This window comes from Colletotrichum fructicola (assembly GCF_000319635.2).
Source record: "Colletotrichum fructicola Nara gc5 chromosome Unknown KSG_Nara_v1_contig10, whole genome shotgun sequence".
NCBI lineage: Eukaryota > Fungi > Ascomycota > Sordariomycetes > Glomerellales > Glomerellaceae > Colletotrichum > Colletotrichum fructicola.
Window position 1 is genome coordinate 3,120,671 of NW_027094060.1, and position 24,056 is coordinate 3,144,726.

General features: G+C 51.9%; 9 protein-coding genes across 9 annotated transcripts; 2 read left to right on the plus strand and 7 right to left on the minus strand.

Annotated features, from left to right (window-relative positions):
- Positions 1-1,158: 1,158 nt before the first annotated feature.
- On the plus strand, positions 1,159-1,616 carry CGGC5_v016410 (S1-like domain-containing protein; the record flags this gene model as incomplete). The annotated part of the gene is made up of 2 exons (XM_032035355.1): positions 1,159-1,463; positions 1,517-1,616. The coding sequence occupies 2 exons, from the start codon at positions 1,159-1,161 to the stop codon at positions 1,614-1,616; spliced, it is 405 nt and encodes a 134-aa protein (XP_031893257.1).
- A 39-nt stretch (positions 1,617-1,655) lies between these two features.
- alg-3 (Dol-P-Man:Man(5)GlcNAc(2)-PP-Dol alpha-1,3-mannosyltransferase) lies at positions 1,656-3,059 on the minus strand (the record flags this gene model as incomplete). The annotated part of the gene is made up of 3 exons (XM_032035472.1): positions 1,656-2,549; positions 2,603-2,847; positions 2,909-3,059. 3 exons carry the CDS (start codon positions 3,057-3,059, stop codon positions 1,656-1,658), a joined length of 1,290 nt encoding a protein of 429 aa, XP_031893027.1.
- Positions 3,060-3,331: 272 nt separating this feature from the next.
- On the minus strand, positions 3,332-4,617 carry OXDA-1 (D-amino-acid oxidase; the record flags this gene model as incomplete). Its single annotated transcript, XM_032035585.1, has 4 exons — positions 3,332-4,200; positions 4,253-4,350; positions 4,406-4,543; positions 4,592-4,617. The coding sequence occupies 4 exons, from the start codon at positions 4,615-4,617 to the stop codon at positions 3,332-3,334; spliced, it is 1,131 nt and encodes a 376-aa protein (XP_031893028.1).
- Positions 4,618-5,765: 1,148 nt separating this feature from the next.
- Positions 5,766-6,327, minus strand: TRX1 (Thioredoxin; the record flags this gene model as incomplete). The annotated part of the gene is made up of 3 exons (XM_032035695.1): positions 5,766-6,000; positions 6,086-6,196; positions 6,305-6,327. The coding sequence occupies 3 exons, from the start codon at positions 6,325-6,327 to the stop codon at positions 5,766-5,768; spliced, it is 369 nt and encodes a 122-aa protein (XP_031893029.1).
- An 891-nt stretch (positions 6,328-7,218) lies between these two features.
- On the minus strand, positions 7,219-11,475 carry CGGC5_v016414 (Vegetative incompatibility protein HET-E-1; the record flags this gene model as incomplete). Its single annotated transcript, XM_066153514.1, has 5 exons — positions 7,219-10,226; positions 10,275-10,882; positions 11,046-11,195; positions 11,251-11,389; positions 11,439-11,475. 5 exons carry the CDS (start codon positions 11,473-11,475, stop codon positions 7,219-7,221), a joined length of 3,942 nt encoding a protein of 1,313 aa, XP_066007229.1.
- Positions 11,476-12,911: 1,436 nt separating this feature from the next.
- On the plus strand, positions 12,912-14,555 carry CGGC5_v016415 (Heterokaryon incompatibility protein 6, OR allele; the record flags this gene model as incomplete). The annotated part of the gene is made up of 1 exon (XM_032035921.1): positions 12,912-14,555. One exon carries the CDS (start codon positions 12,912-12,914, stop codon positions 14,553-14,555), a length of 1,644 nt encoding a protein of 547 aa, XP_031893023.1.
- A 599-nt stretch (positions 14,556-15,154) lies between these two features.
- Positions 15,155-18,100, minus strand: OPT5-0 (Oligopeptide transporter 5; the record flags this gene model as incomplete). The annotated part of the gene is made up of 13 exons (XM_066153515.1): positions 15,155-15,781; positions 15,835-15,944; positions 16,000-16,196; positions 16,245-16,280; positions 16,335-16,450; positions 16,518-16,618; positions 16,666-16,783; positions 16,838-17,086; positions 17,139-17,263; positions 17,313-17,349; positions 17,398-17,471; positions 17,521-17,726; positions 17,781-18,100. The coding sequence occupies 13 exons, from the start codon at positions 18,098-18,100 to the stop codon at positions 15,155-15,157; spliced, it is 2,316 nt and encodes a 771-aa protein (XP_066007197.1).
- A 1,195-nt stretch (positions 18,101-19,295) lies between these two features.
- On the minus strand, positions 19,296-19,813 carry CGGC5_v016417 (uncharacterized protein; the record flags this gene model as incomplete). Its single annotated transcript, XM_032036145.2, has 3 exons — positions 19,296-19,554; positions 19,619-19,643; positions 19,804-19,813. 3 exons carry the CDS (start codon positions 19,811-19,813, stop codon positions 19,296-19,298), a joined length of 294 nt encoding a protein of 97 aa, XP_031893025.2.
- Positions 19,814-21,885: 2,072 nt separating this feature from the next.
- On the minus strand, positions 21,886-23,544 carry aflV-2 (Cytochrome P450 monooxygenase aflV; the record flags this gene model as incomplete). Its single annotated transcript, XM_032036257.1, has 4 exons — positions 21,886-22,147; positions 22,208-22,830; positions 22,889-23,413; positions 23,476-23,544. 4 exons carry the CDS (start codon positions 23,542-23,544, stop codon positions 21,886-21,888), a joined length of 1,479 nt encoding a protein of 492 aa, XP_031893026.1.
- Positions 23,545-24,056: the final 512 nt, after the last annotated feature.

Sequence of the window (24,056 nt, forward strand, 5' to 3'; positions counted from 1 at the left end):
AGTCTATACAAATTCATGAAGGTTATCTACTGAAAAAAAGAGAAAGCCATGACAAAGGGAAATTGGTTGGGGCTAGTTATCTTATATGAGAGAAGAGTAGGTGGGATGTCAGCTGTGCTTAACAATTAAGCACCCCTCCATCCCACACAGATCAGGCGAGAATGGGGAAAAGATAGAGTCACAGAAATGTCACGATGGTGGTGGCGTCCGTGGATCTGATCCTTGACGTTTCTGGATCGTCTGGCATGCGTCGTGTACCGAGAGGTAAGCGTTCGCACTATCTTGAGCCTATGGGCGGCAGGCGCATGCAGGGTTCACTGGGTGCATATGGAGACCTCCTTCTCCACCACGCGCGAGAGAACTCAAGAAAAATTTGAGAAGCATGTGGCCGTAGGAAGTGGCTGGCTAGGTCTAGCCTCTCACATCGTGAGTTGTGTTGGGATGGGCTTCTCGTCTAGTGGTTGCGTGATGCGGGGGACGAACGGGCGGATTGCTGGAGCCAGAGGCGAGACGGTGTGAAAGCAATGGAAGACATGCAGACGTTGTCCGGGCAAGTTCCGGTTGGCAATCGACACGTCTGAGAGACACCAGAGCTGTTTGCTTGACGCTGTGTCACGGGCGGCGTTGATAAGACTTGACTGGACAAAGGTGAGCACTACTTTGGTTGGGACCTGAGATGGAGGGGAGTGAAGCCGGGGGAGAAGCTCTGGAGACCACCGGGGGCGGAAACTGAATTGCGAGAAAGCGGGTGAGATGAGCTTTGGAAGCTTTAGGCGGAGTATGTCCGCCTTTACAGGTCCGGATCGTGATGTAAGGCGCCGGTGATCTCTAGATCGATGTAAAGGATGGTGGCCCAGCTGGTCGGATTTCCTCATGGGGTAACTTTTTCAACTGTTGTGTTTTTGTAAGGAATTGTCTAGCTTCGAGGAGGAAGCTCCGGTGACTTGACGTAGCCCAAGTGCCCAGCAATGTCCCTGCTGTCCATCAGCGCTAGCAGAAGCCGGGCCTGCCCCGCGCCAAACCCCCAATTGACCAATTTACCCCACCACGCCACCAAAAAAAAAGTTGTCGAGTCTGATTTCCATCGAGAATAACACCCCGCCTCCGGATACAGCCTCGCCATTCTTTCCCTGGTAGCCTTGCCAACCCCTAAACACAATGGCACGCACGAAACGAACTGCCCAAGCGGCGGCTGAGGAGACCTTGAACCCTCCCGACAGCCTCGAGAAGAACCAGGCCATCGTGCGCGTCATCAAGGCTGAGGGCAACAACCTATACAACTGCGAGCTGCCCAACAAGAAGGACCTTGTTCTCGAACTGGCCCAGCGTTTCCGCAACACCATCTGGATCAAGCGCGGAGGGTATGTTCTGGCGGAGCGGTACGATGAGGCAGACGGCCGCGTGATGGGCGAGATCATCAACGTCGTCCGCGATGAGAAGGCCTGGCGCAAGCAGCCCTACTGGTATGTTAACCCGTTCTTCCGCCATACTCCGTGGCCATTGCTAATAAGACCAGGCCGAAAGAGTTTGCCAAGACCAGGTACGAAGACGAAGAAGACGAGAGCGATTCCAACGTCGGCAAGATGCCGCCATCCGACTCCGAAGACGAGTATTGATTTGCAAGCGACCTAACGACTCATGATATCCCCCACACTTCACTGCTCCTTTTCCTCCACCTTCTCCTCCGGCTTGCCCTCGCCCGCCGCCGCGAACCACGCCGCGACAGCGGTGACTGCCATAACGCCGACAACGACCTGCGAGCTCGCGTTCGTGCTGGGGTACACATTCCACGCCCACTCTTGCGCCGCCCACAGCGCGTACACCAAGACTACGGGAAGGCCGCTGCGCCAGAGGAGGTACGGCGTCGACCAGGCTAGATAGGCGTAAAACTGGTAATGCAGAGATCTGGCAAAGAGCAGACCCAACACGTTGGCCGAGAGAATCGTCGTGAGAACGTAGCGGGGCGTCACTCGGCTGGCCACCTGTCTTTCCTCCAACCCTGCAAACGGCGACTTGCCCTGCAGCATGGGTGCCACGAGCGACGAGAGCGGGCGCTGGGCGGGGTTGAGCCAGCGGGTGGTGATGAAGACGACCAGTCCCGCGACATGTAGACCTAGAAGCGCAATCGAGAATGGCTTGCTCAGGAACGTCTCCTCCCCCACGAAGCGCCAGTTAACCGTCCACTTGAAGAAGAACTGCCGCGACAGCTCGAAGGCGCGGCCGAGGTAGCCCTTTGCATTATCGGCCACAAACGGGACGGCGATGACGATTTGTAGCTGTGCCATGATCCACGCCGCGCGCAGACTGCCTCCAAAACCGCGACCGAGGAAGAGTATGACGCCCACAGCGGGCAGGACGAGGAGGAGCGACATTTTGATGCCGAGGCCCCAGCTGTAGAGGATCGCGCCGGGCGTCCAGAGGCGTTTCTGGAAGAAGTAGATGGCAAGCCAGAGGAAGAGGGTCGCGAAGCAGTCGTTGAAGCATCGGAGGACGAAGACGCTATGGAGACGCTTGGAGAGGATAAGGAGGGGGAAGATGTAGGGCGGGACCTGTGAAAAAGACGTTAGCTTTCTATGGCGGTTGGAGGAGGGTGCAACTGTACCTTTGCTTTCCAGTAGCAAGCCATGACAACCGCAAGAGTAGCCAAGTAAAGAATGGCAAACAGCTGCTGCGCCAAGAAGATGTCCTTTCCCTCGTCGGTGAGGTAGTAGAGTCCCGTGTACGTGTAGACGTGGGCGGCCGGGTAGACGAGGGGGCCGGTGCCGCCCTTGATCTTGGTGTAGTCGCGCTCGCCGGAGACGAACTGAGCCACCTGTTCCATGTACGCCACCCAGTCGATTTCCGTGTCTGAAAACTCCAAGTCAGCTACCAGAAGCCCCTTCGCTGGTGGAGGGCAAATGTGGCTAACATGGGACTTTCCACATGATCAGCCCGCAGAGGACCGCGTCGAGCGCGAGGAGCAGTGGTGGGATGGCCTTGGAGAGCGCATGGCGGCCATTTGCAATGTCGAGTACCAGGCGCGTCGCTTGGACATGGATTGGGGGCGTGGTGTCGGCCATGGCGCAGCTTCGGGAGCTGTGGGAGTGTTAGTGGTGAGGCTTGGTGATGGACAGGGGAGTTTCTGAAAGCTGTCGCGAACTGCAGGTACGACACACTGTGCGGGGATCCTGAGTTGCACATTTCGTACTGTCAAAGCCTACGTGCAGTAAAAGGAGAGAATCTCGGCTAGCTGCCTCAAAGACTCAGCTTCATTATTTTTCTATCATAGAATATCATGCCCAATAAATCCAGAAAGCTATATAAAAGGAAGGAAAAACTCAACACTACATATCTACAACTTCGCCGGCCGGTCCCATGAGAAAAGCTTCGGCTCATTCGCCAGCTTCTCGCCCTTCTCCGTCCTGATCTGGTTCACCAACTCAACAACACCCTCCGCAGTGCCGTACGATCCCTGGTATCCCCAGCCAGCGTGGCCGTAGTCGTGGACAATCGGCGTGCCGTCCTCAAAGGTCTTGGTGTCAATCTCGATCCTCACGCCGCCCTCGCGGTACGGCCTCAGTCCAACGCCGTGACGAATGATGCTCAGCGCCTCGATGCCCTTGCCGCCCGTCAGGGCAGGGCACAGGTCGACGGCGCGCTTCATGATCCTCACCGCAATGTTGGGGTCCGGGTTCGCGTCCCAGTTATCCTTGTCGTAGGTGCCGCCCAGGATCGTGCCGCCGCCGTTGGCGCGAGTCATCATGTAGCACACCTCCGTCGGGCCGTCGTCGGTGCCGGAGATGGTGGCCATGGGCTCGATCTCGTTGCGCACGACGACGACCTGCCCGCGCGCGGGGCGCACTGTCTTGTCCTCGACGCCGCCCAGCTTGCACGCCAGCAGGCCCGAGGCGTTGACGATGATGTCGGCGGGGTTGCCCGTGTGGTGCAGGCCCTTGAGCTCCTGGATGTGCGCGATGACGCCGCGCTTGAAGACGACGCCGTTCTTGCGGCACTCGCCGATCAGCCAGGGCAGGTAGAGCGCCGTGTTGATGCAGACGGAGGTGAAGATGCAGCCCGAGTGGGCGTTTTCGGGGAGCTCGTCCTGGCGCAGCTCGCGGAAGTCGGGCATCATGTCGCGATACCAAGGTTCCACGGAGTAGAGAGCGTCGTAGGGGTTGCCGCCGGCCTCAATGTCCTTCTTGCGGCGGTAGACAATTGACTCTGGCACATGTCAGTATGAGTGTGACATGCTGTAGATGATGAGACAACTCACTTTGGAAATGGATGCCGGCCTCGGGCACCTCAGCGGCCAGGCGCTTGATCTCGGGCCATGTCCTCCTCTCCCATCTGTTGTCGGAGGCGGGGGCCATCCTGGAGGTTGTCAGTCAGTTCCTTGTGGCTAGTAAGGTGATGATCTAAAACTCACGGCAGGACGTTGGCTCCAGCCCAGGGAGATGTGTATTCAATGTCATAGTCGCCGGGCATGTGCTTCGCGATGACAGTCACGGAGTTGGCTTTGCTCTTGGACAAGAGCAGGGCGGCAGTGAGGCCGGACACGCCAGCGCTGAGGACGGTCAGTGTGTAAACGAGCATGAAACTGGAGGCAACTCACCCAAGAACAACGATGTGGTTCGTCATCTTGTGCTTTTCCTATGTGAAGATAGTAGTTGTTTCCTTGGGAGTTACGATATTAAATAAATATCCCAAGTGTGACTCAAATGACTTATATCCTCGAGTAGACTGTATGCGGTGAAGTCAAGAAAGTTATTTCTGATTAGTAGATGCTCCCGATAGGACTTCGACACACTCGGCTTTAAACAACTTTGATCGGGTTTGACCGGTTCAGGCTCGGGTTTCCTCAGCCCTTTTAATACACCGCAAAACGACTGATACGGGCGGACACTAGCTACGCCTTTGCGTGATTTGCTGCATGCACCATCGTGCCATGTTTATCGAAATCGGTCGCGCAGGGTGTCTGGAGGCTGGGGCGTCCCTTCCCGCGGGCAAGCAGCCCCGCGGTACCGGGGCGAAAACCGGCGCGGGGCCCAGCGCCAAAACGGCCATTGGAATTGACTCACCCCCGGCCCAGCAGCGGAACTGAGCCCGCCCGACCCCGATAAAGGCCGTTGTTGTCTCTCTTTCGGCCTGCGCTGGCGCCATTGTCAACGCCTTGCGGTGACATGGTCTGGAGTCGTTGAATTGAGCCAATCCCTGTCAACCAAAGGCGTGGGCAATCTGCGGTCAAATGAGGTCATTGGCTCAGGTAAGCCAAGTGTACATAAATTGGGAGCTACCAACGCTTCTGCTCGTCGTTTGGTTGCAATAGGACCATACGACTTCTTGCGCCTTTAATACACAATACCAATTCGCCCCAGAATTCACGATGTGTACTAGCGCTTGACGGATAGTCGCTATGTCGAGCCACGTGCTGAGGGATCGATGGTACGTCCTAATTCGCCCGCTGAAGCTGGCGCGTCGGAATCAGCAATCCACAAGTCGTGTCAGCCGATTTGTCACTGAGCTTACAACTCAAAGCATACACCGAGACTCGGTCGGGCTGTGCATTGGCCCGCGTTCTCAAGCTGTACGCACCGATTGGGATTCTCTGTATGACCACACGTGTGCCAAACATCACCATCGCAACTTGGAAAGTGGGAACTTAGGTAACGGGCATGTTTATTGTGGTGTGGTATCTATTGCCATGACGCGCTCAGCGTGGAGCCCCATCGTTTTGGCTATTTTTAATGCCTTCCTCCATCCAAAAACCGAATTGCATATTTGTATATTTACTCGGCCTTCTCCTCCGTCGCAGCGACGGGGGGGAACTCAGCAGCGTACTTCTTGACAGCAGCGGTGAGAGCGTTGGGGTTGGCACCGACGACCTCGTCGACCTTCTCGCCGTTCTTGAAGATAAGGAAGGTGGGCATGGCGCGGATGCCAAGGTCCTGGCTCAGGTCGGGAACCTCGTCGACGTCAATCTTGACGAAGTGAAGGCCCTCAGCCTCCTTGGTGTTGGACAGGCTGTAAGACAGAGACATGTTAGCGCATGCATCGAATGGTACGCAGCCTTGTAGGCGCATGGAGGAGAAAGAAGGAACCAACTTACTTGGCGAGGATAGGAGCGATAGCCTTGCAGGGACCGCACCAGGTGGCGAAGGCGTCAAGAATGATGAGGGGGGTCTTAGGGTCTGCCAGCTTGGCGTTGAACTCCTCCTTGCTGTAAGGGAATTCTGTGTTAGCAATCATCATTGACAGCGGCCCGCCAGCTACCGCGGGGATATCTAGTGCTGGGCCAAACGCCAAAGGGGGCGACAAGAAATCTTACCTCTTGACGTTGTGGACAACCATGTTGGGCGAAGATACGTGGAAGTTTCGGTAGGTGAAAGGTAGTGAGGTTTTCGCGATGCGTTGAACTGGACGGAAGAGTCTGAAAGACATGTGGGATGGAAGGAGGGGCACGCGGCGGTGACGCGGGAGGAAATCGGACTAAATAGTGAGGAGGGGGAGGGGGAAAGAGCAATGCTGCTTAAAGGCTTAGAGGTGTGGTTGGGCAGGCAAAGGGCGTCTGAGAACCACCAGCAGCGGGCAAGAATTCGCTCGGGAAGGCTCAATGTGGATGTCGTTAATAATGTGCTAAGTAGCTGCCCACAGCGCAGAATCGGTAAAGTGACATGGGCGCTGCCAGTAAATTCCCTTCTTGATTTGTCAGGACCTCAGGGTATCGATGACGCGAGAGGGACGCCATGGGAGTGGCGCACAAGGCAAGGATACTTGCTTTCTGCGAGTAATTCATATGGCATCAGATGTACCTCCGTCTGTGCGTCTGTGCATTCCGATACCATAGCTGAGGTTTCCGGGGGGCTGTCACGGTACCCACTCTTTCCCTCAACGGCTCTCGGTCGGCGATCATTCGCGGAGCTCGGTCTTGATCTGATTTCACATCTTCAAATGCCGACTCACCTCACTCTCATAATCGCCTTGTTAATAAGTCAGCCTATCTCGGAGCTTCCACTAAGTTTGCTTTCGTGTCACTCTGAACAGAATGCGTCAGCATTTTCAGGGGATTATTCCAAATTCACAATCCCATATCTGCATCTACCCGGACAATCTGTAGGGCTGGAAAATCCTACGTGCGCCAATATCGAGGTCCAATAAAAGCATTCCCGTCGAACCAACACACAGTGCCTTTCTAATAATAACAGGCCAAACCGAACCAACACACAATGCCGCATGCCATGCTTATTCCGCTGTCGGACTTCGCAGCGCCATCTTAGCCGACGTCAACTTGGCCACCATATCTTGATACCCGAGCCTGGCGGCGATGTCAAGCGGAGATGCCGCGGCGTCGTGAGTACCTAGCACCTTCTCGACTTCGACCCAATAGGCCGAGAACTCTTCCCCAACAAATCCAATTTTGGAGCCCAAGCCGCTGGCGCTTTTTCTGTGAAGCATAATGTCTAAAGCAGTGATATTTCCCGAAACCACAACAGCGCGGAAGAGCTGGTCGCACAAGGTCAGCGGACCTTTCTCAGTGTCCTTCTCGAAAAGATATTCGATGATTCTGACTCGACCCCAAAGACAGGCCAGCGCAAGATATTCATATGTCCCAGTCATATCGCTGCTTTCCTGTAATGTCTTGCGATTCTCGATGAGAAAGATAGCAAGCTTCTCATCCATAGCGATCGCACAGCAAACTGCTTGGTGGAACCTGGCTGCTGGGAGTCGTGCATTCCGACTCGACATCAGCTTCAGGAACTCCTCGTTTGCCTGTTGACTTTGGCCGATCATTGGCTGTCTGGAAAAGCCATTCCAAAGTCTTCGACCATTGGTTGACGACAGAGTCTTGTGGATGGTTTTCATCGAAAATCCTCTGGCTCCATCATCAAGATACGTGTCGAAGAAAATCAGCAGAGCGGCATTCACAAGCTCGCACGAATACTCCAGCACTGACAGTAATGTGCGGATCCCCTCGACTTCGCCGAAGGATGCTCTCGAGAACAACGCCTTGCCTTCGACGTCCCGAGCTCCGTCCTCAACCAGTGCTCGTATGTTGTATTCGTCGCACCCAAGCGTCGCTGCCTCCACTAAACCGGCCGAAATGTCTGTGTCTTCGGGCTCCTGTACACCAGCATTCAAGAGGAGTCTCCTCGTCGAGGCGTGGCCGTTCTCACTCGCCAGTTTCAGCGCATCGGGAAGGTCCAGAAGCTTTTCATGCTCGGCCACACTATCCGCTGCGCTTAGAAGAAGTTGCAGCTGTTCAACCTTTCCTGAGCCTGCTGCTGACCTGACGGCATCCCCCCAACCAGCGGCACCTTTGGATAACAGAAATTCAAACTTTTCCTTCGTGTCATATACGGCTTGCAAGAGCACCAGCCTATTCTCCACGACATGTCTTTTGGGGCTCGGATACTCTTGCTGAAGATCGACGCCCTTATCCACCAACAGTCTGGAGATGTCAGCGCTGGCAGTACCCTGTAGCGCGATCCCCAACTGCAAGCACGAGGGCTCAAAGTTGGCTAATATCCATTTGACAACCGAGGCCCTATGCGTCATCGATGCTGCGACCAAACAGTCAAAGCCTTCCGTCGTGCGTGATGTTATCGTGAAAGACTGGGAGTCTATCAAACCCCTCATTACAGCAGGGTATCCCCACCCAGCTGCTAAATGTAATGGAAATTGGCTTGCATTTGAATAGTCGCTGGCGCCAATCCGAAAGATATCCAGGAACCACCAAGGGTGATCCCACATGAAATACCACCAGGCATGAAACCTAGCATCCCCCACGTTGCACAGTGTTGCGATACATCGACGCAGAGTGACATCGGTCTCAAACGCATTACCTTGAAGTTGGGCGTGGCGTGCCCAGTTCTTTGCGGCGTATATGAAAAATCGCGCTGTAGTCGGTGAAAGAGACTCTTCGAAAGACTTATTCGACTTTTCTATCGAGCCAGATTTCTCGAAGGATGGCTCTCTCACTGGCCAACCCTTCAAAAGAAGGACGCCAACAGCGATTTGAGACATCGCTGAGTGACAATCTGAAATGTCGAGACAAACTTTCCAGCCCGTCGAATCTGCTGACTTGATGCGTAACAAGAAGTCTCGGGCGGTTTGGTGTACGAGGTACACTGTCGAGTTCATGATTCTCACGAAAAAGCCTCCAAGCTTCTTCACGGTATACTCCACGTCTGGCTCGAGGTCGTCCAGAAGGTCTTGGACGGTCTCATGAGTGGAGCTGATGTTCATTGCCAGATTGATCTCCTCAAGAGTGAGAGGGCGAGTGGCGGCGAGGATGATCTGCAACATCTTAGTCGTGGCAACTCGGTCCTCAACGCCTTGCAACGCAGTTTCGTAAAGCTGATCCAGACTGGCAGGAGTGACTTCAAGGGTGCTCTTTACCACGCTCAGTTTTCGCGATGGGAGCTTGGATATGGTTTCTAAAACCAAAGATGCCCAGAGGAATGTCCGGTCGGCCCCCTGAGCAAGGCTTGTCTCTAGTATGGTGCAGGCTTCAGGCGTTATCGTGCCTTCCACTTTCAACTTGCTGACCTTTGCTTTGACCATTGTCTCGATGTCTTTTGAGAGCGAAGACGTCTCGTTCTCGCCACGAAGACGAACACAGCTGAGATAGCGGAAGCGACTCTCAATACTGGGCCACGGACGACTTGTCACGATGATCTTCAGACGCCCGAGTAACTTCCGGCTGCCGATCATGTGGGGGAAAGTGCTTACAAGAAGGTCGATGAGACGATTTCTTGAATGCTCGCTGCATTCATCTAGGGCGTCGATGATGACAATGATCTGCTTGTTTGGCAACGAATCGGATGCCTCGCACAGACTGTCCCACAAGGCCTCGATATTCTGTGTGAAGTTTTTGGCGTCATTTGACGAGTACTCCTTCATCGCACATTCGATAGCCTTGGCATGCACCTTGAACACGTTGTGCAAGATGGCACAGAGGGCTTGGTGTGCATGGTGTCGCCCCTCTTCGCCGGCCTTGAAGAAAAAGTAGCAGACCGTGGCTTCAGAGGATTGTCGGGAGAGTACATCGACGAGGAATCTAGACAGAACCGTTTTGCCGCAACCTGGATTGGCTGTAACCCATAGTAAGGCTGAAGAGGCATCTCTTAGCCAGCTTGTGAAAGCTTTGTGGTTGAGGAACCAGTGGCAAGTTCCTTGAACGGGCGTTTCGATGCTTAATCTCTGGCTCTCGTAAGCACCCCCTGCACCGGACAGGAGCTTGAGGCAATCTGCAAATACATTAGCTGATATATATCATATTTTCACACAGATCATACCTCTCTCGCTGTCTTTCAGCTTGTGAACTGTCGTGTACTCATTGGTCTGGATTGCTACCATCTCCTTTGAACACCGTGCGATGTCTCGAGCGGTAGTGGTATCTCGAAGATACGTCTCGGTTCTCATCGCCACATTTCCAATCATCTTGTAGTTTCCAAGATCGACCTCCCCAATCCCTGGAGCGCTGAACCGAAAAAGACGATTCTCCTCCGCTAGCTGCTTATGCGTGCGGTTAAATCTGATCCACGATCCCTCTGTAGCTGTCGCGAGCTTCGTCATGGATCTGACAAGCTTAACGACATGGCCGCCAAGCGGTGCGCTCGGTTTTGTTCCTGTACCGATGCTAATGAGGAAAACGTCGCGCCCAGGCCAAAGGTCGGCGGCTTCGTGGTGGACCTCGAAGATGGGGTTGTTGCTTTTGAAAGCCCCGTCGACGTACCCCTCGTTGCCACGCCGGTATTCTTTGAAGTAAGTGCTTGCGGCGGAGGTTGCGCGGAGAGCCTCCCACATCTCGAACTTTGCAGAGTGCATGTCTGGTTGCTGCTTGTTGACGTAAGACCGCAGTAGGAGAAGTTCCTCGTCGTCTGCGCGAACCGTCGCAACGAACCTGGAAAATCTGGTCAGACAGAGTCTCATCTCGAGATGAGCTAGAGGAGACGTGCACTTTACATGGAGATCCTTGTAAGGGATCCTGAAGCATAGTGTTGCGAGAACCCGTCCGTTCTTTGATGATTTGTTTCACCAGCTCTTCCATCTTGGCCGAATCGTACCGCTCGTTGGCGGATATAAGGTCAATGCTGCGGCTGAAAACGTTGCATTTCCAACGTTTGGGCTTGAATATTGTCTTCGAAAGCTTCATGTAAACTTCATAGCACTCATCGACTGACATTCTGAGACAACCGAGCATGAGAGCAATTATACTGAGGCGGAGATCAGAATAAGGGGACGCGTCTGGGTTGACTTTCTGCCACTTACCCCCCAGTGCTTGTGCCTCCGATGAGATCGAAGACCTGCCATGGTAAAAGGTGGTCTTCTGGCTTCCTGTCTATGTTTACCTGGCGCATCACCTCTTTGAGGACGAGGATAGAGGATACACCTCTGATGCCGCCTCCATCTGGTATGGTCAGCCATGTTGCCAGCGAGGTCAGTTGCGAACGTCTCACCGAGAGAAAGGAGGCGGATTGGTCGATTTTCATCCATGCAATTTGAATCTTCAAAGTTGTGCTATTTGGCTGTGGAATTCGAGTGCTACAATGGCCTGGAGTTGTGTGACGATGAGGAGGGAAGAAAGATCAATAGCACACCATCGAGGGAACGGGCCGCGCGGGTGGCGCCGTTCATACATAGAACCAACAATGTTGGAGTCCTCCAAGGCGCTTCATCAGAGCATATGGCTGTGCCGTGGGGTGATTGAAGCAATGCAACTGTAAGCAGGGGTGGTTAAGCGCCAGAGTTGATCGGCGCTTAATGTTGGTGCTGTTCCGCGCACTCTGGCGGCATTTTGGCGGAGCCCAAGCTCATAACTTATGGAACCCCTCTTGCTTGATCGGGAGAGTAGATTTTCCCCTTGTCGCTGATATTCATATACAGGATCTCCGGGGAGGGCCGCTGGGACGGTTTGTGTGTCCCGAGTTCTCGGCCCCACACATCGGAGCCGACTCCGATGCGCAACTAGTATGAGACAGAGTGTGCCGCTGCCGCATCGCCTTCTACCCGACATCCGAGGCACGTAGCTTGGCCAAAGGCAAGCAAATTGTCGAGCGCTAGATGGAGTTCAACAAGAAATATCTTGAAAGAAGGGGCAATTTGGCGATTTGTGATTCAGAATATCAATGTTCAAAAACGAATGCGCCGTCTTCCTTGTATCGCGGCGTGGGAATTGGCCTTAATCCCGTGAGGATGGTGAGCACACCTTTCCCAATTCAAGTGTAAAAAGCTCCGGACCCATAACCGATCTGTGTTAGGACTTTGGCGAAGAACCAATGGTGACCCCGGCCAGCCCCTCATATTCGATTGGGGGCTGTGCCAAACCCCCGGTTATCTGTAGGCAGCGTCAGCTGGGCTGAATCGATGAAGTACCGTACCCGTCCCCATGCCGCATCTTCGTGCAACATACGCCAAGGCTAAATACCTCATGTGCCGCACCGGATTGTCTGAGCCACTTCTCTGGAATTTCTTCCAAAATTCAGGTTTTCTTCGCTAACGTTACCATGGCATTACATCAACGGACCGACGTGGCGAATTTCCCTTACTCTCCACTCAACGAAAGCCGCAACGAGATTCGCGTTCTCAACTTACAGACACTTGAACTGCCACCACTCGCGAAGTTACGGGACGAGCCTCCGGAATGGCATGGTCTCGTTCACTGTACGCTACAGCACGTCTCTCTCGACGCTCATCTATCAGATTACCGCCTGTTTGAATCAAACTCTTCAATAAGACTACTCTCCAGGCGCAATAGCGATGAGGGATGGCGTCGATTTTCAAACGAGCGATATCGCTCACTGAGCCCCACGAGGGCAAGCTCGCCGGCTGAACGAGACCGGTCGCATCAGAGGTACCATCGCTTTGCATGGGGCGACTACGGAGCACTCAGCTATGCTTGGGGCGATCAGACTGTCAAAGTGCCTATCATTATGGACGGTCGAGTCATTCTCGTGGGCCAGAATCTTGAGGCGGCGCTGAGGGCCTTGTCTTCGGACCCGGACTATGTTGGTGGCTTGAAGATTTGGGTCGATGCCATTTGCATCAACCAGAAAGACTTGGCTGAGCGCAATCGTCAAGTCAAGCGAATGCGCATGATTTACGGCAAGGCTCTCATTGTATCGATCTGGCTCGGCAAGGTTCCAGACAACGCCATTCACGATGTTGCACTGCTGCATGAGTGCATCGTCCAGTGCAAAGACGATCAAACAGCTTCAGAGGTACTTGAGAAAGTGCTCGCCGATCCGATTAAGAAGGAGACCATTAGGAATTCGATTGACATTGTCGTTAGCGCGCAATATTGGACCCGAGTGTGGGTTATCCAAGAAAAGTGCCTTGGGCCGTTCAATCCCTCAATTCTCTTTGGGACGTTCCGTATGGGGTTGATCCCGTTGAAGAATTTCCTGCAGCGCGCAACCAACATCCGTGGTGCCGTAAGGGCTCGAGAGAAGGTGTGGCGGGTACTCAAGCTCGTTGAATTGGTTGAAGCCAATCAAGAGCGCGTCCGTCGTGGTCGTGCGCAGACTTTAGAAGAAAAGAGAAAGGACCAAGACGATCTGGGGCTGCTGCTAATGGTTGGGCGTCTCGCTGGCTCACTTGACCTGCGAGACCGGCTTTACGGCTTGATGGGGATGATACCCGAGTATGTGACGAAACATGTCGAGCCAGATTATACAAAAGACGCATCCGAGGTGTTCTGTGACTTTGCTAGAGCACTTGTCTCCGGCTTCGAGTCTTTCGACATCATCCTTACTGGTACCACAGACTCTGATCTGGAGCTTCCGTCTTGGGTACCTGACCTGACTTCTGCGTGGGATCCCTATCTCTGGGGCGCTGACTGCGATGCTAGCTGGGGTCAAGAAGCAGAGTTCAGATTGGACAATGGTGGGCGGATACTAGTGACGAAAGGATTCCAAGTTGACGTGGTGGACGGAACGGCACCTCATTTAGGATGGGCAAGTGGAGGACTTTCAGTCTTGGAAGATGCTGTGCAGCCGGCTTGCACGATATTGCCACAAAACGCGAAAGAGGCAATCATCAAAACCCTGCATCGAGCAGCGATCTATGATTGCCACACGGGAACAACGGTCCTTGACATTCCATGGCTCGACAGCTTGGACAGCAACGATCCGAATATCATCGCAATGAAGGAGAGTGGCTGGGGCCCAGTCCTGAACCACGCCAACTTGAACGACTTGAATCAGTTCCGAAAGCAGGTCGCCGCTCATTGGAGACCATGGGGTTGCGATTTCAAGAGTTTCTTCCCCCGTGTTGAGGATGTGGGGATGTGCAAGAACCCTAAGGCGTTCGTAGAATCCCTGGATAAGCATGTGGGCATCGTATATCCTGTATTTACTACCGAGAGAGGACTCTTCGGAGCGGCTACACTGAAAGCACTCAGGAAAGGGGACTCGATATTCGTGATCAAAGGCTGCTCCGCACCTATCATTATGCGGCAACAAGGTAATGGTTGGCGGGTGATTGGCCAGTGTTTCGTGGAAGGTCTCATGCGTGGTGAAGCAAGAGCGTGGTTGGACAACGGGGAGAAGCAATTGGTCGAGATTCAAATCATATAGACGAAGAGACCGCCTAATTTCCTTCTGTCTGCGCGGCTACCATTACTCCTGTTGAAGACGATAGTAGCGACAGCGGCGACGACGACGACGACGACGGTAAGGTAGAGTCTAACCACAGGAAAAGCAGTCGCTTAGCACAGCAAAAATAGGCGGTCACTGGATGAAATATCGATTTTGCGATGTTGAGGTGACTTCTCTGCACTCAATGATAAATCTCATACTGTCTGTCTACTTTCTTCGACGTACTAATGATCCTATGGGTATGTTCAACCCCGTCACTCTTGACCTCAGTGATGTCTTCTGTCACGGTCTATGGACCGGTGTTCGGCCTTCGGCAAGACCCTCAGCCACGACTCATTGGACCCACCAAATCCAATGGCGCATTCGCTAGAAGGTTCCAGGAATATCGACAAGGTCAATGGCAAGGTTATAAGAATGCCCAGGAAATAGGGAGGATACGGTTCTGTTTCCTGTTCTTCAAGAAGATTTATTGTACTCGTAGTAGTAGGCTAGACCAATGGCATCGACCTTGTCCTAGACCCTTACATCTTCAACCTGTTGGTAAGCAGTTAGGTAGGCTTTGTGTGAAGCTAACCTCTCTACTTCTTTAAGGCGAAGCAGCGCTCAATATTGTCTGCATTATTGCCCCACCAATTCACCATCACAGCTCCCGTCGTTCCGAGAAAGATGAAGATAAACAGTAGATTGGCATTAAACCCAGTGTCCAATGCGGCGCCACTGATGTAAGCCCACTTGTTCCAAAACTTGCGTCTGTACCGGTACAGATAGAAATTGAAGAACGTTCCAACCAGGAAGGTCGTGAAAGGTCCGGTGCTGAGATTTCCGTGGAAGGTGGCGGCGCTGGCAAAGAAGATGGTCGAGTTCCAAAGATCAAATCTTGCTTTAGGGAACTTCTTGTGGAGGAGCCAGATAATTATGGGAGCCACTGCTCCTGCGGGGAACCCATATAAAACTGGCTTGAAGAAAGATGATGCGAAGAGTTTCTTTGGACCGACCAGGGCGTATTGAATACCAGCTGTGTTGTAGCTCTTGAACTCTTGTCCCGTCCACTGCCCCGCAGGATCGGGGACGCGGCCACTGACGTAGTCGAATTTTGAGGCGATGACCCATCGCATGACGCCATAGTTGATTGGAAGGGCGAGCATGTTTGCGATGATTTGGATGCCAACCACGTCCCTAGGGGGTAGATGGAGATAGTGGCCAATCTGCGTTTTCGTGAGTCTTGCTTCATATGCCGAGGAATGAGATCGCGCCTTACCTTTTGGTCCTCAAGAACAATTCGAGCATCATACCAAACGTTGCCGGATATGATGCGGTAAGCGAGCTGACCAAGTGGATGGCGAGATGATCCACGGGCGTCGATCATATCTGAAGACGATTATCAGCTTCAACTGGCCATTACAGGTAGAACTTAGGCACTTACAGCCATAGATGAGCTCGTTAAAAAAGCCAACCTTAATCGAATAACCCGACATGGCGTAGACCAAACTCATAGGTAACATGGCTGCAGCACCAAATCCCAGTGCGACGAAGTAGGTCCAGGTCGGCATCCAGATTGACTTTGTGGCGACAATGACAAGAAGGATTCCAACGGGTATCGCTGTGAGAAGACCCCATTCCCTAGAACAAGTCAGGTGCTGCGCGGTCCGAATCTCCAATGGAGCTTACCATAAAGTGAGACCGGGATATTGTTGGATGATGCGGCTGTTCGAGTCAGAAAAAGTCCTACCCTAGCATCTTAATTAGGTGATTGCTTACCTCAAACGATCCTGATGGTATTCTCCTTTATCCTTCCTGGCTTTCCAAATCTTGACAATCTTGGGACCCAAGAACAAGCCACACCAGACAAACGAGGAGATGTATGATGCATACCACTGTATGAAATAGCATTAGAAATTGAATATTCGTACCCAGTAGATGGCTTTGATGTGTTCCACTTACCATGAAAATCTCCCACGTGTATTGGGCGCCTGAGTAGGCAAGGCCAACTTCGTGGTATCTTGTCTCATTGACATGTTGGTTCCCGCTCGAGTCAGTGTAGACTGGGCTAATTAGTCATGAGTAACCAGTTGGGATAGATCATTATTACTCAAAGACTCAAATGGATAATCTGATCCATTCTTCTGGAATACGCCATTGGACATGATGTTATACGTAGGGGAACCCCATAGGTTCCCGAAGTACGCAACCGGAATCAAGATCCAAGTCTAATGAAATGTTTCTCTTAGTATCGTAAAGCCAAGATAGGGAATTTGGCTTACCGTAATAACAAAACCAACGAAGATGGTAACCTGAACGCTGTAAGGGTAGGTGATGACCGTAGATGTGATGTTGGACCAGTTGAGTGTGATGTTGAGAAGTCCGACACCTCCTCTTCCCGCACCGAGAAAGTTGACCACATGGTTGCGGCTAGCGAACCAGCAGAGAGGCGCAAGTGCGGCAACGAATGGGAATATATACTCAGGCAGGAACTGCCAGACAAATGTCCCCAGCAAAATCCACCAGAACACCTGGATAATAATGTCAGCCATTTCCAGGATGTACGCGGGACAAGTTGTTTACCTTCATCTGCTTCTGAGAAACGCTTTTATGAAGCTCGCTTTTGCCTTGCATGCTTCTATAGAGCGTGACTTGCTGCAGAGAAAGTGGGAAGATGAACTCCGGATCATCAATCAAAATCTTTCGAACTTGGTGGAGTTAGCAGGTTCTCTTTGAGGCTAAGTTCTAGAGCCTTACCCATTGCTGCAAAGGCAAATCCGAGAAGCGATGCACCCTACCAGGATCAGCTAGTGGGACGCACAAATAGGCTGATGGAACTGACCCATCCGAAGAACAAAGCTATGGCTGGATTTATTGTGATGCCGTAGTATAAAGCCGCATTCGTGGGAAGGTAAGCTGGATCAGGTCAGTGCAAGTAATAGCCAAGGGGGTGGGCTGTACTAACTTGCCCATTGGCCTTGACTGCCAGCATTTGCCGCAATTCCAATGATTGCATGCTCTTTGATAGAAAATGGCCCAGGGTTCAGAGAGAAAGAAAATCGTCCCAATGGCACGGTATAAGCTGGCAGTATTCTGGCAAGTAGCCTTCCAAGAGGGGCTGATGCCAAGATAACGAAGAAGACTGGGAACGGCGCAGTAGTTGTTCGGAAGCTACTCATCATTCAGTTTTCATGCTAGATCAGTGATATCGAGATGTAATCTTACTATGAGAGTTGAGAAACAGTGCTGCCAATCGTACAAAAGACGGTCGAGAGTAGAATGGATCGAAAGGTTATGACGGGCAAGGACGGGTCATCTTCGAAGCCCACGACGGTCCGAACAAGCTCTGGAATATTTGCGAACTCTTCGGATTTAAAGTCATATTCCGTTTCCGAATCATCAGTCGATCCCCGCTTTGTTCTGTCTGGACTGTCATCTAGCCCACCGAGAAAGAGCTTCTCCGTTGTATCAAGCACAGGATCAACAGCCACAGTGGGGGCTTTGGAATCGTTCAGCGTAGCCTTCTCATCCCGTAATTGAGACATGGCTGCGTTATTGCAAAATGCGCGCTACGAGAGCAGACACTCGGGAAGGACGCCATTGCATTCAATATAAAGAAAATAACCACAGGTCTTCCGGGCACTAACAGCATGCAATTGCGGATCTTCGTGATGTGCTGTGAAAGGAGCTGCGTTGCCACCCCGATAATGCAGTTTCTTCTTCAAGATGGGAATAGCTTATCATCTTATGGCAGGGGAAATGACAAGGCAATCATTGGTCAACGTTCAATTCCGCGAAGAACCCCGGAACGGCTTGCTGGGAATGCTGGACGAGCTAGTGGCTGGGCCAATAGCGAAGTTGACGATATTCTGCGTCGCACTCGCCCCGACCTCGAGGTCCATATTGGTCTTTCTCGCGTCGGCTATTTACCTCACAATCTACCGAGCTAACCGCGGGAATAGCATGGGATGCGGAGGGACCTTGCCGCAACGAATAAGGCATGCATTATCTGATGGCGTTATCAAGACGCAATGTAAGTGGGGTATGTCGAGCTCAAAATGCGGGATGCGGGCGAGTCCTGTTGGGGTTTAAACCAACAGCCTATGATAAGGGCACAGGAGACAAGACTCTCGGATGAACATGACCGTTGGAGACTATCTACCGACTTGGCGCATGAGATAGCTCGACGATTGTATCTATGCTATCTCGCAAGGTTGCAGGACGTATTGTCAAGTTTGACAGTTCGTTGCTCCCGATATCAATGGGCTTGTCGACAGTTCTCATCTGAGTAGTTGCTAAGTCGACTTATCTTATCAATCTCCGAGATCTGCAGATGTAGAAATAAGCCTACCAACATGATCTAGGAAGCTACCTCACAGATAGATGTCAAGTGACCCCCTTCTCTCCTGCCTGTGTCTGAACCTTTATGTGACGACAGAATGATGGATTTAATTCTGGCTTTGGGCTCATTACGATGCCTGATATTACTTTGATAGAACGAGAGAAGTTTCCCAGGGAAATGCGGACATCCAGCGACCCTTTTCATATTAGAAGAGCCCAAAATTCACAGAAATGAACATAGAAAGTGAAGACTATGCGGAAGCATGACATGAAGACGAAGATCTATGTGTCTATTGCAGTACCGCTGACGTGCCTAGCATAATTGCGTGTCCTTAGTTCAACCCCTAGCAGGCCGTTCTGAGATTGCATGGGGCGTAAATCGTGAGAGACGCAGACCGTTTAGCAGTTGCCACCGTTGGAGAGAGACTCGTTGGGGCCAAGACCACCAGTGGCATCAACGCCACAGCTGGTGGAGGTCTTGAAGTTTATCGTAGCGCCGGATTGAGAGCTCTTAACAGATCCAGTGGCGCCTGCGTCGACACAAGAGCTTCCAACGACTCCGCCGACGGAGTTGCGGACTTGGATGTTGCATCGCAGGGCTGAGGCCGAGGTGACAGCAGCGAGAACTGCAAGGACAGAGGTGATGCGAACCATCTTGCTATAAGAGTTTCTTACATTAGCATTTGTTACCAAGTCGAGCCAATGACCGACGTGTAGCTTACACTATTTCTTTTGAGTCGGAAGGACCTTTGAATATTGACAGTGAGTGTGAATTCGGTCCGAATGAAAGACTGTAGTGATGGGATAGAAAGCTGATGATCAGAAGCAATCTGTGGGTTGAGGCTTTCCACAGCCTTTTGTATGTTTTTACACGTATCTTACCGGTGTATACTGTCACAAGATGTACCAATCAACATGACTTGTACTTATGTACGGCACTGATCCTGGATCTTCCCCTAACATGTTCGAGTTTAGAGTTCACTGGGATTCAGGATACAACATGTTGTTCTGTCTGGGGGGTTCTGTGGTTCTGTGCTTCAGAAAATGAAGACCAGTGATGCTAACCTTCTCGAGAATAGCCACGTTGACAAGAGTGCCCACTAACTTAAGGTATGCATAAGAAAGAGTTTGGCAAAACACGAGGTACCTGCTGGATGTTTAAATCGTCATGTACTGCCCCTCTGCTGTCTTGGGTTGTTTGTTCCGGGATTAGAATCAATAGAAAACTTAGCACACTCAAAGGCATTTCAATTCGACCACGCAAAATGTAAAGACACTGAGCACTTACGTTTTTCCCATACTTCGCCCTTCTGTATTGGCGGTTAAACCAAAAAACGAAAGGTTCTCGAGGACTTCAAGATGAACAACCACTAACCTTCTTTCACTAATGGCGTGGAGGCCAATGATAAGATTGCTCAGCTTCCTCGAGTCAAGACAGGAAATCAAGCGAAGTCAGATTCAGTGAACATAGTCCCTGAAACTCTAGAGCTTGGCGGGAACATGAGTCATGAACACATGTTCTAGATTGCAGGGTGATCGTAAATCCGACGAAAGTTCAACTTGAGCGGACTGCTGCTTTTAGGAGCACCTGTTCACATCACACTCTATTAGGCTCGGTTAAGCGGTTCTCCCCGCACAGTCGGGTTTTCTACAGGTTCTAGAACCTGTCACACCCGTTTTGCCTCAGATGGAACGGCTACTTATCCATGCTGGGTTGCCCATGCGAAGGGAAAAGCCATGTACTGCGGTAGTCGGTTGCTTTTGACCAAATTGGATTTGAATAGCGTTCTGGGTCATTGTGCTTCTCAGCTTTCAGCAAGAGCGAAACAAGAAAATACCTACTCACGCATGCAACTGTACTGCGGCAGATGTCGCGCTGCCATGCCGTTAGAGTCAAAAGGCTAAGTAGGCAATGAGGCCGCGGCAAATTCGGAGGGCTGATCTAGCGACTAATGAAGTCCCTCAAAGAGAATGCGTCAAATGTCTAAGATAGCCACCTGCGGCATTGCTGATACTTTGCATGCGGGATAGTTGGGACAAGTGATGTGAAAATGAGACAATTCGACATGGATCAATATGTCTGTCAGCTTCCGGCGAGCCTGACATTTGTTCCGCGCATGTACAGACAAGGACACAGCAATGCTCAGCTTTCCGAGGGCCTGAAAGATCGACTATTATCTTGGCATTCCGCCCGCGCTGTCTTCCGGTCGGGTCATGTCCGGGCGCATAAATCTTCAGTCGGAAAGCTAGAGACACGGAACTATATCTAGAGACTTGAAAGTGATGATGCACACGGCGTTCATTGACGACGATGAAAAGCTGCTTTCCGAGATGGAATGGTGTCTTGCGCATGACCAAAATCAGGATGACTCTATCAGAATGTCTCTCACGACACTCGCTCAAAATGATCGGCGGATTCTGGAACCATGTTACTCGAACTACAAGGACAAGGCGGAAGAAAGAGGCGACTCTGTAGTTTTTGAAGGAGACCGCGCTCCCCCCCAAACGCCACCTTTTGTGTGGGTCAACTTGCGGAATGGCAGATATTCCAATATTTACGGAGAGTACGTCCCTCAGCCCCTGAGGCGATGGGGATATATGGTGTGGGATAACAAGCGATGGGATGACCTTGGAGCGAAAGAACTCGATTTAAAGCAATGGGAAGCACACATTAAGTTGGCTGAGGAGATTGATGGAGACTACGCCTGGAGTCCAGTACCCGTTTCAAACGTGTAGTCTGCCCTTGCTCTGAAAGACGTTGCCATAGGTGAGTCACAAACAGCGGAAAGGCAATTGCCACATGTGGGGAATAGACAGGGGGTTGGCCCAGCAAGAGAAAGCCAGTTTCGTATGGTTATCGGCATTAGGCTCTACAAGACGAGAACGAGGTGGCCATGAAGGGAAGGCAGAGAGTCAATTACGCAGTTTTTCACGATGCCACAGAATGTAGAGTTTCTCTTGTACTCTACCGATTCCTAAGAGGTCCTGCTTACTTCTTGCATAACGTCACATCGCATATGTTTCCTGCCGGCTTTATAACCAGAAAGCTCACCATGTGCATCATGTCGTCCGTGATATCGTCTGCAAGCCGCAGACCCCGACACTTCCGGAACAACAGAGCGATGGCCAGCCTCAGTTCCATCCAGGCCAGGTGAATTCCAATGCACGATCGTGACCCATGACCAAATGCCGAGAAAAGTTGCTTCTGCCTCTCCGTCGGAACTCCGGGCATGAACCGAGACTCGTCAAATCTAATGGAGATAAGCAAAACGATGTCACCAACGTCACGAAGCAGAACATGCGGAACTTACTTCAAGGGGTCTGAGAACACTTCGGGAAGGCGATGGATAGTGTACGCCTGCAGTGCTACTTCCGTACCTCCAGGGATGAAGTAACCTCCAATGGTAGCTCCGCACGGCGGTGTCTCTCTAGGGAAACTGCCCGATGCAGCGCCATAGAGACGCATCGATTCGTAGATGACAGCATTCAGTAATGTGAGCTTTTCCAGAACAACGTCGTCGAAATGATCGTCCAAAGCTGCAACTTCATCCTCGAGCCGCCGTTGGAGCTCGGGTCTCTTCAGAATCGCCCAGACGACGTATGCCAGTGAGTTCGAAAGCGTATCTGATCCAGCAATGAGCATGTTCGAGGCTTCTATCCGGATAACGTCGTCAGTAAGCTTAGACTTTTCGTTGGTTTCGCTTTCGGCCAGGATCGTAGCGAATAGGTTCGCCTTGTTGTCCTTATTCCGGCGCAAATTTTCGACAGCTCTCTGGCCGTACTTGATCATCTCCCCTCTCGTGTTGGTTAGTAGCTGCATTGTCCTGGGTGAAAGCCGTGAGAGATGACTGATCAAAGCGTGTAGCCACGGCAGCTCGATGCGTCGGGCACTGGCAGCAGCTGCTGCCTGGAGAACCTCGACGAATCGGTTCTTCTGATTGTTGATATCATCAGCCTTTGCTCTCGGTATGATGCGAGATATCAAGACGTACCTTGCCCAGCTCTAACAATTCGAAAGATTCTCCGAAGGCTAGCTGTCCAACAACATCGCTGGCCATGAGTGTCCACCATTTCAGAACGTCAGATCGGCCCTCCATCGCTTCAGACCGAATGCAATCAGTTGCTTTCTCAACTTTCTCGCGCACCAATGCCTCGCAGTTTTCACGAATCGAAGATATAGTAAACGCGCGAGCGAAAAGCTTACGGCGGGCGGCATGCTCCTTTGGATCGATTATCGTAAATATGGCAGGATTGGCACCACCCGAGATCTGTTTATAGAACTTCGACTTGATGAAGCCAGACCCCATCCGATAGATATCAATGTAGCCATCGGGGTCGGCCACGGATATCTCATCCGGGGTGATGCGTACAACGGTACCATAGCGCTCATGAAGCGAGTGGATATAGTACATGCGCTGGCCCGTGACGGTGTAATATTTCAGAACCCAATGCGTGAAGTTGATATACCAGGGTCCAGGTATGTGCTTCAAAGGCGAGGATAGAGCAGCTGCGGCAAGCTGAATCGCGAGATCAGCATCAGGCAGCTGGCGGCCAGCAACGGAGAAGTCTTTGGACTTACGCGAACTGTCACGGCTATGCCGAGAATAATAAAAGCAACAAGCATGGTGATGGGACTGAGAAGAGCCATTTTTGCTTCGTGAGAAGACAGCCCGTCGAGGCGGATGGGAAGAGGGTGACAATTTGTTTGTTATATTGACTGCTAATCACCGGTGACGGGGCTCGGCTAGGGATGTCATAAGACCACCTCAAAATGGAAGTTGCAGGTATCAGGACAGTGCTGGAATGTAGGTCTCAAACCCTCCGAACGCGACAAGAAATGATCGCAAGACGTTGGACCTATTTTGTAAGCAGTCGGAATAAAGTTTCATGACAATCCCGCCCCTCTTCGGACAATAGGACTATCAGATGCCGCTTGCTGTGTAACCTGTATCGTCAATATCCAATTGCCACGTCGTCATTGGCTACGTGAGACATGTCCGACATGTCTTGGACCAAGGCCAAGGATTGGATAGCACTTTTGTCTTAGTGGCAAAGTTTGTTTCGCCAAAGTTACCGGTGGGAGTGCGGGAGCCAAATCGATCCTTGGTAGTCGTCTAAGCGGCTCTCGGTGTTGGGTGTGGACCGAACGGTCAACTGTCA